This window comes from Solenopsis invicta, chromosome 5 (assembly GCF_016802725.1).
Source record: "Solenopsis invicta isolate M01_SB chromosome 5, UNIL_Sinv_3.0, whole genome shotgun sequence".
Classification (NCBI taxonomy): Eukaryota; Metazoa; Arthropoda; class Insecta; order Hymenoptera; family Formicidae; genus Solenopsis; species Solenopsis invicta.
The window spans coordinates 16,438,395-16,457,461 of NC_052668.1; the positions used below are offsets into that span (position 1 = coordinate 16,438,395).

The following is a 19,067-nucleotide window of genomic DNA, read 5'->3' on the forward strand; positions in this document are numbered from 1 at the left end:
AATATATTATTCAAACGCATTGAATCCAGACGATTGACTTAAACGATGAACATAAATTTCGTCGTACTCTTCCAATATACATGAAGAAAGCCATTTTGCGAATAGTCTTCGCTAAAGCTTCTTCTCAAAATAGCTTCTCTCTGCGTACGCAGATGCTAGCACAAAGAAGATCCGAATTTTGCAATGGCAAAACTTTGGTCTATCTCCATCTTTGTTCATCGTTCTATCGGTGCTTCGATAGGGCAAAAGGGGAACGGAAGGTAGAGGCGGTTCGGAATTAAACTTTCGCGTGAAGACAATGGAGACCTATCTTGGTACACACGTTGAAAGAGACTAGCAGGAGCAATTCTCCGGCAATATCTGTAGCAAAGGAGACAGAAAGTGGAAAAGGTGTGGAAGAGGTCGAATAACGTCAATGTTACATCTATTACTCTTGACTTTCTTTCATTTGCAATACAGGATATTTAGTGCAATAAACACTGATTTTAGGGATAAAAATTTATTCTTTACTGAAAACTAAACTAATTTTTTTTTAATTAATTTATTCAGATTATCAGTATTACAATTTTTGTTATTTAACAATTTTCAACTTTGACATATTTTTTATCCTCTTTTTTAATAATCGTATAACCTTAAATATTTTAATTTAACGAAATTTCGTTAAAATAAATTCCACATGAAATGAGCCGAGGAATATATAGTTTCATCATTTATTTCCTCTTTCGAGAAGCTTTCAGTTGATCGCAAGCTTTTTAGATTAAATTATTTAATTATTATGAAACAAAAACGCTACGGATGACTCGATATTTTTATTGAAGAATAATCGGTTGTACGTTTGTCAAAGAGAAGTTATTTCGAGATAATGCAGTGGAAGTGGGACATGCTCCACGGCCGATTAAAAAAGTGCACGTATGTAGGAGAAGAAGGTAGATATAAAAGCATAGAAATAATTTAGCGCCCACTTCTTTTATTGCGTTCGAAGGAAAATGAGAAACGTTGTGTAAGAAATGTTTGCACGTAGAAAACTGTGTCCCTCACCTAATAACGGATTCAATTACGAAGGTCCGTGCAGCACTCGCAGGTTACCATGATGTACGGCGCAATGTAAAATTTAAAACTGACGCGTACCAAGACTCCTAACCGCCTCATGACTTGTGGTTTCCGTTTCGGCGTTATGGTGGCCATACTAACCGGTTTCGGTCGGAAACGGGACACCTCGTTCTCTCCGGGGAAATGTCTAAAAACGACCTGACGTCGCTCGCTTGCCCGCCTTTTCCCGCGTATATATCCGGTGCCCAAACGTTTTCCTACGAAGCTCGCCTTCCGCCCCATGTTAAAAATGCATCTCTGCTTGTATCCGTATAATCTTGACTCATTTAACATAATTCATGAGAGAGAAACGCTCTTCCATATTTTTTTTTATTCTTTATTCTCTTTTGTCTTATCCTGCAGTACTAACGTTGCGAAAATAGGGAAAAATAAGGGAAAATAGAAGATAATTCTCACCTAATTGCAACAGATTTTCTATTATTTTGCACTTATATACTGATATATAATGATGTAACAACAAAAAACGATATATTAAATACTGTAGATCAGTCTTATAGATCAGATCTATGATCAGTGCCGAGCGGATGTATCACGTGCAATTCGCTTAAAAATTGTATGAGAATGAAAGCAAAGTAGATTGAGTATAGCAGACCAGCGTAAGAACGACGTGCAATAGCTCCCGTGATGTTCAGGTAAATTATAGTGGCCACTAGCGAACACAGGAGAAAAGCTAGGCAACCGGGTGCCATATCGCTGATCCTGATCTTCGTCTGTTGTTCAGGATCAGTGGCAGCGGCGATGCTGTAAGTCAGCCCAAGTCCCAGTAGAGTGTTAAACATTGGTCCGCCGAAGCATGCTGTATATCCCATTCGGGGAAATCCCTGTCTAGCGATAGCGACGTTCGATATGAGATCTGAACAGTGAATTAGCTTATGTAAATATTTTAACGTAAATGTAGATTATTAACGAAAGAAAACGTTAACTTAAAGCTTTAAAGGAATATTCTCATCTTTTTAACATCATTTTTATATCCTTTTTGAGGAATTTTTTGGGGAAAAATATGAAAGCTATAAATTTGAAACTCGATATATTTGTTCTTTGATATTCGAATATTCTTTATAAATTTTTGCAAATATTAGAAAATATGTATTTGACAATTAATTGCAAATCTATATGGATGGTAAAAAAAAACCGACTCACTGTTGCCATGATTTATGATGCATCAATTATCTGAAATAAAAAATTGAAAAAAATTTTTTCGAAAAAATTAGTTTTTTGCTTCTTTTTTCGAGACGTGAAATTTGATTTTATGTCGAATAAAAGAAAAACATGTTTTTATTGGTTTTTAGAAATTTTGAATTAATTGGTTTAAATTAAAAACTAGATGAGTTATTGTGGCAACACAATTTTTAAAAAAGTTATTTAACAAAAAACGCGTTTAAAATTTTGCAAACAGTTTATATATTAATAAAAACTCTGTCTCTCTTTCTCTCTTTCTCAATGTTCAACTATTAAAAAATATCAAAAAAACCAAAAACAAGATTACTCCCATAGAGAGAAATAATTATTGAAAAATGTAATATTACGATTGCGATCAATAAATATATTAAATGTATTGTTACTTTCGTCCTCTTTAGAAAAGCCAACTGAAAGAAATACAATTTGTATTTTTGGTTATCGTATACATTGTGTTCAACTACTGAAAAAAAAAAGAAATAGAAAAACGTTTCTCACACGGCTCACCTCCAATGCTATTTCCCCACGCAAGGAATGTGATACCCAACATGGCATCAGATATACTGCATGCGTATCCTATGCATTGGAGTACCGCCATGACCTCTTTGGCCACCAGATAAACCATCATCATGGCAGCAAAAAATCCCAAAAATGCAAAGACCTGAAATATTGTTAATGCTGCATATTTGACTTGATAAACTGTCATAAAGTTTCTTCGCATTTTTGAATTTTGCGACTCGACTTGAGTAAGTGACTCGAAAAATTCCAACTATCCGCGCAAAAAGGAAATAAAAGTACTCACATTATGGAACTTTGGGACACGATCCACGTGCGTCGTTAGAAATACAATTACACCAATTATGGTACCGACAACGAGGACTATCGGCATCACCGGCAAATTGCCAAAAGTCGTTTGCCAAACTGCAATAAAACAGTTAAATGAAATTGAAGTTGAGTGGTACCGACCGTTATGCCGTCAAGTGTCGATATGCATATTATTGACTGTTTGCCTGAATTTCGTATTTATCACAGTTTCGCAGTGGAAAACATTATGGAGAATACTTCTACGATATCATGGAAATTATTTATGAGAGAGAGAGAAGAATGCGCGGAAGAAACGTCAAAAGCAACCTTTAATATTTTTATAAAAAGAATAAATTTTGGCCATATATTTTCTATCTTCTCATTTAAACAACTTTTCAAGAAATATATAATTTTCAAGTTAAATATCCACGTTTTAAAATCCGCGTCAGATTTAACAGCGGATAAATCTATCTCGAATAATTTATTATTGATATACGAGTTCTAATTATGTAAAATACTGGTCCTTCAATTTACGTAGTATTTTTTTATACGCGATCTTAGTTTCACGCGGTTAGAAAATCTTTCTTTAGTATTCATTGAATTTATTCTATTTTAATGAGCTCAAAAGTTCTTATTTGTTTGTACTTATATCGGTTAACCGCTTTGGTACTGATAACTATTACGAATAAAATTTAAATTGGTCTTTTTTAAATTTTCTTTATTATTGTTTTCGTGCAAATATGTGAAATAAATATTTTTTGTAACATGTGGTTATTCTTTTATGTTATTTTTTGTTTGGTATTGTATCATACTCTATTTACGCGATTCTCAACCGCGTAAAAAACAACCACGTAGAACGCATCATGTAAATTGAGGGACCAATATACATTGTTATGAATATGAAGATGAATAAAACTAACCGTTTAACAGAAATAATGCTGCAGTGGGTGTTACGCATAACTGGAAGCAATTTAATAGCTTCGACCAGCCTCTCTTCTCGACGGTAGGATTTACAACCGGTACAAGGAGCTGCAGTAGTAGCATGGCGGGTGACCGTACAATTAAGATGATCTTGAAAAATTTGTTCGATTTCTTCCAGTCTTCTTCGCTGATCGGATTGACATCGTACAAAAATTCTCTGAAGAGACCTTTCGGTCGGTCGGAAACGTAGTCACTAATTTCCGAAACTAATCGAACGGACTCGCCCCGCATCTTGGCTCTCTCTAGCTCCGTGGCGATTGCGAGATCTGGCTCATACAAATGTACATAAATACATAGAAATATTGGAGTTGAGATATACATGAAAATTTCAGAGCAAGAGTAAACTAAATTCACCGCGTTTAAGAACTCTTATTGTAAAAATAAAAGAAAATGAATATTAGAGATTTATTCCACTTTTGCATATGAAAAATGTTTATTACACATATTTGTATTTGATTGCAAATTGTGAAATTGTAAATATTCACAAAAAAAGAACGATTATTAAATAACTGTAATGAATTTTTCATTTTACGATTCAAGCTTCAAATGATTGAAAATATCTCGAATTACGAGCAAAAATCAGTACACTTTACAAGTGCATACTTTGCGCGTGGCGAAAATACGCATCGTTTCGGAAAAGGAAATCGATCTATTGAAAAATTCAAAAGAACTAAAGACAAGGATATGTGCGATGAGTCGTAAAAACGACGTTTGGTACCTAGCTTGGCATGTAAGCCAAAAGGTCGGCTTCTACCGGGAATCTTGGGAATGGCGCCTGTGTCTCTGTTCACCAAGTAAGTATGCAGGACGTCTGGATCGGGCACACTTGGGATCCTGGCTGAAAGTACATAAGAATGTTCTTGGGAAAGTGGATCGATACTTAGTATGGTGAAAATTTTCTGTAGGCGATAAGGATGGAGGTAGTCATCTTTTTCACATCGCAACGAATTCATGGGTTATGAAGAGAGATATTTCTCGTTTTAGAATAGAAATAGTTCTCGGATGCACATTGATCATGTAAAATTTCGGGAATAGAGGTATCCGAGGTAACATATCTTTCCTTGTGAATTAGACCCGCTCTCGTAGAGACGGGCATAGTTTTATTTACATTCGTGAAAAACATTATTAATGCAAACTTATGTACTTTTTGAAAGTTACGAGTTGTCGAAGTTTCACGTCTTGAGATACTTAAATACTGAAGTTGTATGAGTCGTGAATCGAAGAATCCACAACGTACTTTTCAGAGTCTGCTCTCTGGTGTCGTATACCTGCATTATCACGACCGCCACAATGAACAGTATGTAGACCAGAATAAGACCTGCAATTAAAATGTATCAGCATTAAAAAGCATTAATGTGGCTTAAGCTCGCAGGGTTATTTCCCTACACATACCGCTGGAATAATGAATGGTCTACATGTATAGTATTACATAAAAAAAATTTGATAATATTCGCATTTTCTTCTTAATTAAAGAAAAAAGGTCTTAATTACTCTTTTCTCTGTAATATACGAACGGAAAAAAGATCATTCCGGAGGCGAAAATCCTGTTATATGCATTCTTAATGCAGCGCAAATAATAAATAGATACGCATATTCAGCACAAGCTTTTTTTAGTTAGGAATAATTTGGTAGAACTAAGAAAGCAGTGGCCTCTTTCTTTCTGAAAAGCTTAAGAAGCAGTGATCTAGATGAATAGAAATTGAATTTCTGTCCGTGTGTCTATTTACAATTACGTCGCGCGATATGAAAAAGATGAATCATGATATTCAATGGTTTTATGCGTGGCTTAATAATAGCTTCCGTCTATTCCGTTTTGTTCGAGCGCAAGATTATTTCCGTGGACTTTATTCACTGCAACAATAATCCCTGTTTTCCCGGTGAAACGAATTCCTTGCCGTGGAATCCCGCAAAAATTCATCGACAGTCAGATTGCAAGCCCAGCCAGGCAGATGGTGGAGAGAGAGACTGCGGCGTAGCTTAATTAAATTCGCCGAAGAATTATCGTTATTCCAGAATGAAACCACTTATGGCTTCCCGCAGATAAACTTTCTCGCTCATGACGTAACTGATTCGCAGTGTGCGAAATATTAATTTTGCAAATAAATTTTGCCAAACACCATTCTATAATTATTCCGATGCTTATCATAATAAAATCAATATTGCAGTTTAATCATTTTGCATTTAATCGAATTTAAATGTTTAATTCAAATAACGTAACATTATACCATAAATGAAAAGTTAATAGATGAAAAAAATTATGCATATATTACGATACTACATGTCACACATATTTAAATTTTTAGACATGTATACTTAATATTTATAGTTCGCAGAGATTAGAGTTTAAATTAAAAAATTAACTCGTTACGTGTCTAATATAGCCGCCTTGATAAAGACACTGTAATACAATCTATTGTGTTAAGAACATTTATTGTGTTAAAGAATACGTAGAAAATGAATTTAAGCACTAAAAATATTTGTGTACATTCGCAGAATATTCACCCTGCGACACATAATTTTATCAAAGGTGAAAATGTATTAAATTATAGTTATTTGTTATCACAAAAGTGTTTTTAATGCCTAAATGCATCTACTAAGTGTTATTCAATATTTATAAACACAATAAATTATACGTATTAGTGTCCTTATCGAGGCGGCCATACTGGTTACGAGTTAATTTCCCAATAGAATTTATGAAAGTTATTATCAATTTCTGTTCAATTGACATAGGGTGAATCGGTCGAGATCATATATTTATTCTATTCGAATATCCATGCATAAATCATTAGCATTAGCATTCGAGTAATAATACGAATAATAATTAATCATGTTTCTCCTACCTTCTCTTACATGAGATAACATTTGATAACGATAAAATGAACAAAAAATACGACAATCTTTCTCTTGTGATACCTTTTTCACGTGATTTTATCGCAATGATTGTGTCTGTTACAATCTTCTGTCAATTGCAAGCCAATAGTTATAAAAATCGATGAAAACGACGAAGAAAGAAGAAATAATTTACATCAATTTTTGCAAATGTGTGTGTGTGTGTGTGTGTGTGTGTATGATATAATCGATTAGTATCTAAATGGCAAATACTGAATCGCAGCATATTGGCGGGAAAGAGTAGACCAATATTAGCTTATCGGATTCAAATAAAGATAGTAGACGTACTTACGGCCTCCCAGAGGTAAATCATCTCATCCCATACCACGTAGTTTATCCAACACACGGAAACGATGTAAAAACAGGCGTCCCTCATGAGGGACCTGAGCGAAACTTTAAAGGGCTTAGCTATCGCGATGGAACCGGCAATAATCGAGGTCACGAAGACACCTGCGCCGATTAATTCGGTGAACATTATTATCGCTTTGTCGCCTCCTGACACGAGGGACGTGAAGATGTCAGGCGCGCCGTTTCCGAATGCCAATATCGTCACTCCTGCTATGCTATCCGATAGATGCATTACGCTGGCTATTACCGCTAATGCTGGACAAAAACTGGAATGAAAACGTTGTAATAAATATTTATGGCAACTATTCATGTTTATTTCAGTATTTATGTTGTAATTAAGAGTTCATTGATAAATCAGCAAGATCAAGAGTAATGTGGAGAAACTTGATTAGATTTTTAATTTGAACATTATCAAAACTTTTGGACTTTCTTTGTTTTCTTTCATTGTAACGTTGTATTTCTTTTATAAAACCTTACGATAATGTTGACATTTTATCGATTTGTTAAATTTTATGCTACATATATATTCAGAATTTCATTATGTCTTATTTTTATTTTGGACATTACGAAGAAAGTTCAAGCTTCTTTATTCTCTATCTTTTATTCTTTATTATTCTTTTATTAAATTTATTCTCTTTACATTATATATATTTTTTCGTCTTATATTCTTTTTTACATTTTTTTTCTGGACTCTTTTACCGTTCAACATGTTACCAAATTATATTTTGATTATAACATCAAACTGTACATGTTTAAACAGCAATTTCCATGTTTAATAATGATAATTATAACGGTTCTATTAATGGAACTTAAGATAGATGAAAGAGTTGGCTTGGAAAGGGAGCGACTTTTAGATAAAAGCTCGTTTGAGATGCACATTATTCAACTAACCTTGTATACATTTAGCATTCGCTATTTCACTGCACGCAGAGAGTATGTTATTTACAGGAAAGTAAATTTACCCTCTTAACTGAGTTTTAACTATACTGGTTACACATCAAAGCTGAACTCTGATAAACTTGGCAATATAAGCGCCGTCATATTTCTACCATTTAACGCAACACAATAAACAGCTACGAAAGTCCTAGTAATCTTTAAAGATGCCAGAGTTTCAAAAAACAATTGCTAGCGTAAGGGCAAGAGCGAAATATTGAATATCTGGGCTTTGTAATTTAATAAATTGCGATTAACAATTTACAACTGGCATTTTGTGTTACGCAATGTTATCGCACTAGCAATATATTATTATGATGAATTCTTGCAGTTTCACGTGATTTAACGAATTGAAAGGTATATGGAAGTAAGGACTGAAGTAGTGACAATATTATACATAAATACTTAAATGTAATCAGAGAAACTCTGTTTTCGAGATTTCGAAACTTTGTTATTGGATGCATTCCTACAAACATGGCAGTCTGCCATTTTTTCCTGATATTTGTATAACTCGAAGGAATAGAGAAACCTTCGTTTATCATTTTGAAAGAAACCGCCCCACAGAACGTAGACTGTTGAAATACGGGGAAACATGAATCTTTTGGTTATTGGCTTGGTTAGTTGCCAGAAGTCAAAATTCGTTGTAGTTACGTAATCATCTATATTCTGTAGACGGTAACACGTTTTCATCGGGATTGAACTTGGCTAGAGTTCTCAATTTCAGTACCAAGAAAAAGTGCAATTTCATTGTTACTCGCGTCTACATTCTGTTTTCATAATTTGCATTTATAATTGATTACTATTTGGCAGATATAACAATAATAATTTTACAAATATACATTATAGGGATTAATTAATGAGATCTTTTTTTTTTTGTATATCGGTAACCTTGCAATCTAACACTGATGATTTTTTTTTACTTTGGATTTTTCCTAACTCCAATTCCAACTAGTGTAGAACGCTCTACGTTCTTCTTCTCTTAGTTTAGAGTGTAGAATAACTTAAAGTGTTGAGATGTTTATGTTGCTTTTCATGAAATTCAAACAATAAAATAATGCGACTAGTTCTAAAAAAAGCTTCATTCAAATATTTCAGCGTTTACAATACGATCACCTTCAGAATAGTTTCTTGTGCCTGCACTTGCATTAACGATCCTGCCGAAGACATCCAAAGGATTGTGACACAGAACTTAAACAATTCCAAATAGTTTTAGAAATGTGTGCTACAAATAATGGCAGAACTGTTTGCGTGAGTGAGTGCAGACACATGAAAACTATTTTGAACCACTTTATAAATGCTGAAATATTTATTGCTGAATAAAGCTTTTATTAAAATATACATATACTTATTTATCATTTTGCTTAATTTATTTTATTTCTTAATAAAATACATAATGAAAAATAATAAGAAAATTTGACAGAGAAATTGTTGCAAAATTTCACCGATAATTTATACTTTTTCTCAATCAATGATTTATTATACAAATATGTGAAAATGAATACTAATTACTAAATCAACTTACAAATTATCCGCTGTGATTCCCAAAATCAAGAATAAAAAAAGTAACCAGAAGAGTGCGAGGACCAGGCCGGCAGCGAACAACACCATGTCTTCGGATCTGAAGTAGCAGAATAACAGTACCGTATACTGAATCACCGAGTCTGTATAGCAGTCTTCGGTGTTTCTCACCCATTCGCAACGCTCTGCGGCGGAAACTTGCCAAATGTACGAGCAATCATCCTGAAAAAAAGATTCGACGAGGAGCTCGACGAGAACGCAAACTGGAAGGGACGTCGATAACAATTCACCTCTCGTATGGGTAGATGCCCGTGTCTTAAAAAAGGGCTCGATATTTGCGACCTCATGTTCCGAAGAGCATAAAAGAGCAACGGAGCGATATGTAACCTATATTTTGTGTATTTGCCTTTCACGGATCCGCTCGATCGTTGCCTATTCAAGCAGAAGCGAGCGAAACTTCAAGCGATATAGACAGAAAGCTGTCACATACGTGGCGCATACTATGCGCGCAGTTCGAAACGTAAATTCAATACGAAGCATATAAAGGGAATTCGTAACAATGACACACACATACATACATTACACACATATACGCGAGATCAGCCAGTCTATTCATCAATTGTAAAAAAATTTTATGTACATATATCGCAATAATCTAAGACATTAATCTAAGACACTGCTTTTCGAAGATTTTCTTTGAGATAATATAAAAAAGGTAATATTAAGGCTGTATTCCGCTATGCATTGCCAGTATTGAAAATTTCTAGTATATGTAACGTGATTTATAGTTTTTCATTACTGACAGTGTATGTCAGGAACGCGAATTAAATATTGTAAAATAGCACCAATTTTAAAATCGATTTATTTAAATCTGACAATTCGAAGAACGTATATGCAGATTAATCTTCAGCTTCAATTAGACAGAAATGTTGGTAATGCAACGTGTCTTTCTCGGTAGAAAAAGAAATGATATACGATCGTCGGTTTCTCTTGACAACCCGGAGTGTGCACTTAAGAATGTCGCTACTCGGCGACAACGTGAGACTGAACAGGTATATACTCATCCGCACTCGTCCGATAACAACGAGGCTCATTAGATGCATCCGTTCTACCGTCTCGTTCCATTTCTACTCGCGGCGAGACGATGGAAAAAAAAGGAACGTTATGTAACAAGCACGGAAGGAAACCTCTCCGCAAACGGATGCGCTGTCATTCAGCGTGCAATATTCTATCGACACTTATTCGATATTATTGTCAGTTTATGGATAATGAAAATTCAATGATACGTCACAAGCTGGCGACGTCAGTTCATTAGATTTGCTACGACCAATCAAGATTTTACGGTTATTACAAGTGTTACGGTGTAAAATATTCTGCAAACATGGAAAACAACGCGAAAGCTATATTTTCTCTCGAAATGCTCATTAAGGAGATGTTAAAGCACGCAAAGAAATTGCTTTTTTAAAGAAAGCTGCTATACGTATTTTTCTATGCTCTTACACATCTACTTGTACGTACACATTTGTCAAGTCGACTGATGCGATTTCTCAGAAGCTGCTAAAGCTATCGACTTCAACTCTTGCGTGGGATGAACGAACAATGTAAATAGTAAATTATTGAAATGGGCGCAGTTTTAAAAAATAAGTATTTTTTAATAAAATCTATTTTTTTTAAATTCTAGTTCGCAATTTCAGTAAAATGTGTTTGTTTTTAAATTTCAATTAAAGCAAAAAAATTAATAAATATTTAGTCATGCTAAAATTTAAAAATATTTGCTAAAGGTACAAGCAAATGTAAAAACGTAGAAAAATATGTGCAGCAGTGTTCTTTTAAAAAAAACCCCCGAAAATAGATAAACTTTTTCGTGCTCTTATTGTAATAACTACTCTCTTAAAGATAATTCAACAGGCTGTTATTATGTAATATTGTATTTTCTCGGGGTATAAAACACTAAACGCAACACACACTTTATTAAAATGTATTAATGACCGCGAAAACGTGCGATAATTTTAGGTCTTCTAATGTTTCATCAGATATGCTCCATTAAATTTTCACCAAACTTATAGGAAATGTATTAAAAAGAATACTAGAGTAATTACAAAAAAAAAAACTATAAAATTCTATATTTTAGATCATTAAAGATCGGATCAGAGAGATTTAAGTCGTTGAAATTAAAATTAGTGCTGCGTCAAGCACGCGCTTTTCATATTAGTCTGAAAATTGTAGCTGGTATTTTAGCATGAACGAGAAACCTTAGCTTTATAAATTTAGCTTATCAGATATACGCAACTAGTTCGCAAAAACGATAAATCAGCTGGGTTGGACAGGGCTGGAATAGTGTAACAAGGATTATAATTAATTGGGATTACAAGAGATTTGTTATTTTAGCGTAAAATTGTACAAGTTACTATAGCGAGCACTTGACCACGCAAATTACCCTGGGAAAAAAATCATAGAGGGGCTCACGTCTATCAGTCTATCTCCTATTGTTGCCTACTTCCTAACAACTTTCCATTAAGCCCACCTTTCAGCAGCAGCGTACTTCACCGTAATTGCCAACTTCAGCAAATTGTCATTTATCGCCAGACTTCTTTTGTGCTGCTTTCACTCTAAACACTTTATTGAATTGCATTCACAGAGGGCACAAAGGAGCCAACGGCTTTACCCCAATTTATACTGCGCTTTTATTCTCCCTACGAGAGCCAAGCGCGCTCGCTTGGCTTTTCCGGTTTCCTGTTTTGGCTTTCTGTGCCGCCTGCACATTTATAATAAAGCGCGTGAGTGATATAAGGCTGGAATATGCAAAAGCTTCTTTCCGTAGTATAAGATGACTCTTACAATTAATGTAACGGCGTGCCGCCATTGTGTTGAAGCCGAGTATGTGCGAGTGTACACACTCGGTTATGCTCGAGCCGTTTGCCGTGTGTTTTGGAGAATAATTCATACCAGAGATAAAACAAAGGTTCGCGTTGTAAATGTTAAAATAACGATGCAATTTATCTCAATTGAATCGGCCGCTCTTTAAAACAAAGAAAGAGATGTGTCTTTTTTATGACTCTATACACCTCAATTTTTGACGAGTCCGTCGTTTTTATACAAAAATAAAATGTTATTGTGGTAATTTATTTAGTTATCGTCCTAAACATATCTGTCTAAAATATCACGTCATACAGTTGCGTAGTCAAACCAACGAACACAATAGCACGACGGTTTGTTTAATAATATCCGCATGTAAAAGAATGCCATGAATAAATCGCGTTCCGATGCTTTCATCAGTTGCACTATTCACACGGTTATATATTCGGGATATAAAAACTAAAAGTGACGGACACATATATCGCATAGATCGACTCGGAAAAATCCAATTGACGATTCAAACGAATGTATTGATCTCTAATAGTATAATATAAACTATTCCACTTTCTGTCGAATGTAATAAGTTCAAATGGTGGTTTTTAAAAGGTGCTCACTCGCAATGATTACAAGCAAATGTAAAATCTCATTATAATTGCGTCTTACAATGAAATGGATTGAAACCTTTTGTACTTTGAATTTGTAGAAATTTAATTTCACCGTCATCGTCTTTCTACTGTGTAAAAAGCCGCGTCTCGGCTGTCTTTAGTCTTTGTCGAGCTGTGTTAAGCTATATCAGGATTTTCAGTTAACGAGGAAGAAGTTCAATTAATCTGAGATTACGGTCGTTCACCTGACAATTACCGACAGACTTCCAATAACTTGTTGCAACAGATGCTTGATAAGTCCAGCCTACTCATTGAAGCAGATGGTTTCGATAGGTGTCGACGGAGTCGATAACTTTTTTTTTATATTATTAGGGTCTTTAACACTTCAATTGAGTCAATCGATATACACAGAAAATATTATATCAAACGTAATATAAAATTATAAAAATTGTTAATAATTTATTAAAAGTCTTGAATACAAAAAATGATTATCCCCAGAATTTAACAAAGGGCCTTCTAACTAAATTACAATAATAATATTTTAATTAATTTACGTATGATATCATATATTTAATGGTTTATTTAATAATTTATTTTTGTACTTTTAAATGTTTCGTATATTTTACACATAAAATTAATTTTTTGTCTTTTTGTCTATGCTTATGTTTCTTTTAGAGAACAATAAACTGAGTAAATTACAAATTAACCGAAAACTGGCCTTTGGCTATTTAGTAATATTTCGTTTAAACTATTCTAGAAACGTTTGTATGAGAATTGTTTTAAATTCCATTGCAATGGCAGTTCCTTTTTCATGTTATAGGTCTTGTTTAAATGATCTTCGAAAAAACGTATTCTTAGAATTGACACCTCACAGTATCTCATCTTCATCCGAGCAGTTGTCCATGATTAGCAGTCGCGTATTCGAATGACCAAGGCATATTTATTATGCAATAAAAGACTACGATACACATTTACACATTACAAAGAATTCACAAACAGAGATGGAGTTTAACTTTCAGAAATGGGAATTACTGACACTTTTTTACTTACAACTCTTACGTCCTCCCGTTTCTCACTTGCATTTAAATTCTTTCTGTATATCTATTTTTGCCCCTTTTAAATGAAACTTTTATACTTAATGTTACTTTACCACTAATTAAAAAAATTTCAAATTTTCTTAAATCCTTTATCTCAAAGTAGAGAACATCACAAGTGGCAATGACTCTTGGATAGAGCATTTAAAATTTAAGCGCAAAAATGAAACCGTAATAACGGATAAAACGACATAATAAGGATAACGAGGTTGATTGCATAATATAGCGAAAATGGAATTCCATGAAAAGCGTTGGTCACGCGGCGGTGGTTTAGAGGAAAAACGGAATACCTGAAAATAATTTGTTCCCTTCAGGTGTGCATGTGAACGGCACTCTCACAAAAAAAAGGGGTAAAGCGCGACTCACGTGTTTCTGCGCATGAATATAGATCGTATGAATTGTGCAGACGATACGTATATACTGCGGATGCAATTATTTTTATCCGTTGCATTTCTAAAGCAATTGATTATCTTCCAAATCATAAAAAACGTTGCCGTATAAAGGGCTGTCTAAAAAAATACAATCGTATTATACAATTTTTACCTAAAATTACGCGACAGTCATTGAACGTTTTTCTCTGATTCGAGAAAGATTGTACATATAAATATTTATATCCATAGAAAATTTCATGCGTGAATTTAATTTCACGCGAATATTCTTCGATCGGTTTAAAGACTGTTCTCCTCTTTTAATTTCAATTTGCCTGGTGTATCTTCGTAGAGGATTTACCTCGCGATATATACATCGTGTTACTTTACTAAGAATAAACGGTAAATTTGTAATGGGCATTAAAAGCCGTTCAATATTCGTTCAAATTGACCCGCGGATTATTTAACGATAATGCAAAGTTCGAATGGGTTTTATATGCGATCGCCAGATAATGATACCGTAATAAATAAATAATTCGCCCGACGATACTGCAATACGTATTATTCTGTTTGTGAACATGTGGATGTGCGTATTCGCTGCTGCCAAATACCACGCCACGGCAATAGCGCGATCACGAGGGACTGCAGAGAGCGGTCGAGTTTGAACATTTTGAAATATCGTAGAATAAAAAATTAAAAGAAACATCGTCTACGCGAATCAAAATAATTTTATTACTTCTAAAGTTTTCGCAATTTCTATTCAATCGCAATCTTAAATAAATGTAAATATCTGTGTAATCATTGAAATGTTACAATATCTGAATGTCTTTACTTCGTTGCTTAAAGGAAGAACGGCGGTCGTGGAATATATCTAGAGTATAGCGGAATATTTTAAAAACATAAAAAAAAATTATATATAAACGGGATTATCATTGTTTCATGTACAAAAATGTAATTCTTGTTTATATGTGAAACAATGATCGTCGAATAGAATGCAATGTATTAGTTTCAATTTGATACTAATGTGTTTTCTATGCACTTTACACATGAAATTGTAAAGATATCAAAGAGATAATAAACAAGATCAAATTGCATGTTCTTCGTGATATCTTTCAGGATGTTTGCGCTAAGGTAAAACGCGATTCCATTGAAAGAAATAGTTAAAGATCAAGTTGATTGATAAAATTCTTTGTTTTTCACACAGATTTCAACGGAATATAAGATAAGAAAAGCGCGATAAGAAAAGAGAACGAAATCAGAGCACTTGGAAACTCTTTCTAGTCGTCTATTCTAGCGTTCAATCGACATCCACTCCAAGAACTTTCTTGGTATACGCTACGGAGGGGTACGCTCTTTTCGTGACCTTCGCGGATAAGCTTCTTTCGACGTTTAATCCCGTGAAACAAAAAAGCTATACGCACACAATACGGAGAGCAGTGGCGCCCACCCGATGCACTTAACGTTTCTCGGCAGCGGAGGCATTCTCTCTTTGGCGCACGTCCACAGTATTTGCTGCGGTACTTGCTCGAATGCCCGGTAAAGGGCGGCAAACACCTGGCTCGGTATAGTGGACGTGTCTATTTGCGATCCCAGACTAAAGTAAATAACGCCGCTTCTGCTCTGAGAGTTCAGGTAATCCTGGAGATCTACGAGCAGTGGTTTCGGGCCCGATATCGGAATATGAATACCTCCGATTTCCTTAACTCTTGGCACCAGAGGACGTGCCAGGCTCACGGCCGGATGACCGTTCATCAGGATCAACGATATCCTGGACCGGAGAGCATCAAAGTCGGGCAAATCGTGCCCCAAGTACTTTCTCGCGACCTCATAACGCGATCCGTTATCCGGATATCCTGCGGATTTAGGGCACCTGCGGTTAACTCCTTTTAGCTGATAATAATCATCCTACATGATTAATCATAGCACATGAGTGAGTGCTACGTGTTTAACAATCGGTATTTTAGAATTCAACGCGTACTTGCGATAATCAATGCAATCATATTTATTTATGTTTTTATTACACGTATGTACTTGGGAATAAAACAGTTAATTGTGACGAAAGCGTAATATTGGAGAGGAAATTTATTAAATGGCCGTTCTATCACTAAATAACGAATTTTACTGTTAATTTATAGTTTTATTACATTGCTTGTATTGTAAATTTTTAGTACTACAGTCTATATGCGGAAGAGAGTATGTGTACATTTGCATATATTCTGCAGTTTTTCCTTTTTATTTTTACTATGTGTACAATTTTATAACGAAACATTGTGTTTTTTTAAACTAAATTAATTTTCTAAATCTATTTTTGTGGCAGAACGACATTACCACTCCTGTCTCTCTTATTCATTATGCAGTGTCGTCACATTTTTATAAACAATATTTTAAATAATAAATATTTTATAACTTTAAGTTCTAAAATCATTTGAACGACATATGGACGAAACGTTAAATTTAAAATATTATTAACGAAGTTATTGTATAAAATGTAAATGGAGGTGCCATAATATCACCTTCTCTATAAAATTTCGAAAAAATTAAAAATTTAGTTAACGCGTTTATATTTACGCAGTAATTAATCTTATTATTCCGGTAGAAAGCAAATGGAATTTCAAGCATCCACGCAACGCATATTATACTCACGTAAAAAATGGTAATGTCGAGAGACATTAATTTCTAACAGCAATTTTGGGGATAATCGGCTTCCCTACCTATATGAGAAAGCTTGGAGATCAGTAGAAGCACCGTTAATCGACCTTTCAAGTAAACTCATTCACTTGGTACACTGAGCTGAAGAAGTTAAGGATGTAGCACGGATTCTCAGGATTCCTCGAGATCACATTTGACCATGATATAAACCTTGATCGCGAGTAAATTAAAATATTCTTTCATATCGATAATCCTTTTCATTTCCGTACGGCTTACAGTACAGGCTTGCAAATTTTCGTATTAGACATTATTTTTTAAATATTTTGCCAACTTGTGAACGGGAAGAGGTCGTGTAGAGTGTTGATTCAATTCAGTAAAGCGGACGAAACGTTCACGTAGGTGAAGTTGGCCGGGCGAATCCTCTGAGGGAAGTGCGTCACCGCGACAATCTCGTGACCTCTCGTAGAGGGTCTCTTCAGTAACGGCTCGTACACGCTGTAGTGACTCTTCACGTTGAAGGGAAATATCGTCAGTATCCTGGCCCCATTGACCACATCAAGCAAACAGACGATCGTGATCAACGACGCTACCGCAATCTTCATCGTGTGCCAAGGGCACGAGTCAACTTTGGATGATTGATCTTTCTATACGCGATTATTAATCAAAAAATATCTTTACAATGTGAAACTGATCGCAAATACATTAGTAACATTAACAATATTTTGGACTGAATAATGTAATATGATGCTAGTTTCAAAATTATACTTTCGAAACTGTACTATGTCCAATAATATATATTATCTACTTCTTATAATTCTATACAACACTATTAATAATTTTTGTTTCAACGAAAAGATCAATTCAAGTATCTAGAACAACTGCAGAAACCTTTAATTTCTAAGAAGCTTTCGCCTTTCTACATTTTTTTTCTTACTCTTTTCACGTTGATCGATTCAATTGTTCCATTTCGACGCACACAGTTGGACTCTTGGCAAACAGCATATCGCTGAATCACTATGTTTTTGCTTGAATAATGACGCCAATTATTCGTTTCATCGATAAACTTGAGGAGAAATAAGTTAAAAATGAAAGTATGTAAATTTGCATTTTTGGTTTTCCTATTTTATTTTTCTTATTTTTATCAGTAGAGATATCTATGTCGCGCGTTAATTTAAGAAATCCAAATGATACGTATCTTCGTATTTCAATCAAAAATTTTTTAATTTAAATCCAAATTGCAATATTTCTGAAAGAACAAAACCGAGTGATGACAGTTTTGATTCCTCTTAAAAAATGATACTAATAATAAACATTTTAAATAACTTTGAACTAAACTAAATAACTGTATGGAAAATTCTACTGAGTACACAAATTTGTGTAATATTGATTGTTGTCTTGTTCCGCCGACAAAATTGGAAACGTGAATTACGAGCCTCTGACGCGAGATTAAAGAGGTTCATTTATTAAGAAATGCATTGCAGAAAGGGCGAAAACGGTGAAGTGAGGAGGTCGGAGCAAAGGAAATAAAAGGCGAATTGGGAAAGAAAAGATTTCAGCATTTATACCGTTCATTCACCCGAAAGGTCCCCAGTGTGCTCTCTCACTCTTAATCCATTTGGAAAATTTGCCGATTTGAAATCGCACATATTACATAATTCAACAAAAAAAAACCGATATCAGAACGGAATTAATCATTTTCTGTAATTTTTTGAAAAAATTAATAAATTAGGTGTAAT

General features: G+C 34.4%; 3 protein-coding genes across 3 annotated transcripts; all 3 read right to left on the bottom strand.

Annotated features, from left to right (window-relative positions):
• Positions 1-1,347: 1,347 nt before the first annotated feature.
• Positions 1,348-10,454, bottom strand: LOC105205830 (mitochondrial sodium/calcium exchanger protein). Its single transcript, XM_039449849.1, has 8 exons — positions 9,764-10,454; positions 7,249-7,574; positions 5,309-5,389; positions 4,790-4,909; positions 4,011-4,337; positions 3,089-3,207; positions 2,794-2,947; positions 1,348-1,963 (listed from the first exon to the last, which is right to left on the bottom strand). The coding sequence occupies exons 1-8, from the start codon at positions 9,847-9,849 to the stop codon at positions 1,602-1,604; spliced, it is 1,575 nt and encodes a 524-aa protein (XP_039305783.1). The 5' UTR covers positions 9,850-10,454; the 3' UTR covers positions 1,348-1,601.
• Positions 10,455-16,071: 5,617 nt separating this feature from the next.
• Positions 16,072-16,434, bottom strand: LOC105205871 (UDP-glucosyltransferase 2). The gene has a single exon (XM_026131884.2). The coding sequence runs from the start codon at positions 16,432-16,434 to the stop codon at positions 16,072-16,074; it is 363 nt and encodes a 120-aa protein (XP_025987669.2).
• Positions 16,435-17,259: 825 nt separating this feature from the next.
• Positions 17,260-18,420, bottom strand: LOC120357884 (UDP-glucosyltransferase 2-like). Its single transcript, XM_039449689.1, has one exon. The coding sequence runs from the start codon at positions 17,931-17,933 to the stop codon at positions 17,697-17,699; it is 237 nt and encodes a 78-aa protein (XP_039305623.1). The 5' UTR covers positions 17,934-18,420; the 3' UTR covers positions 17,260-17,696.
• Between the last annotated feature and the right edge of the window lie 647 nt (positions 18,421-19,067).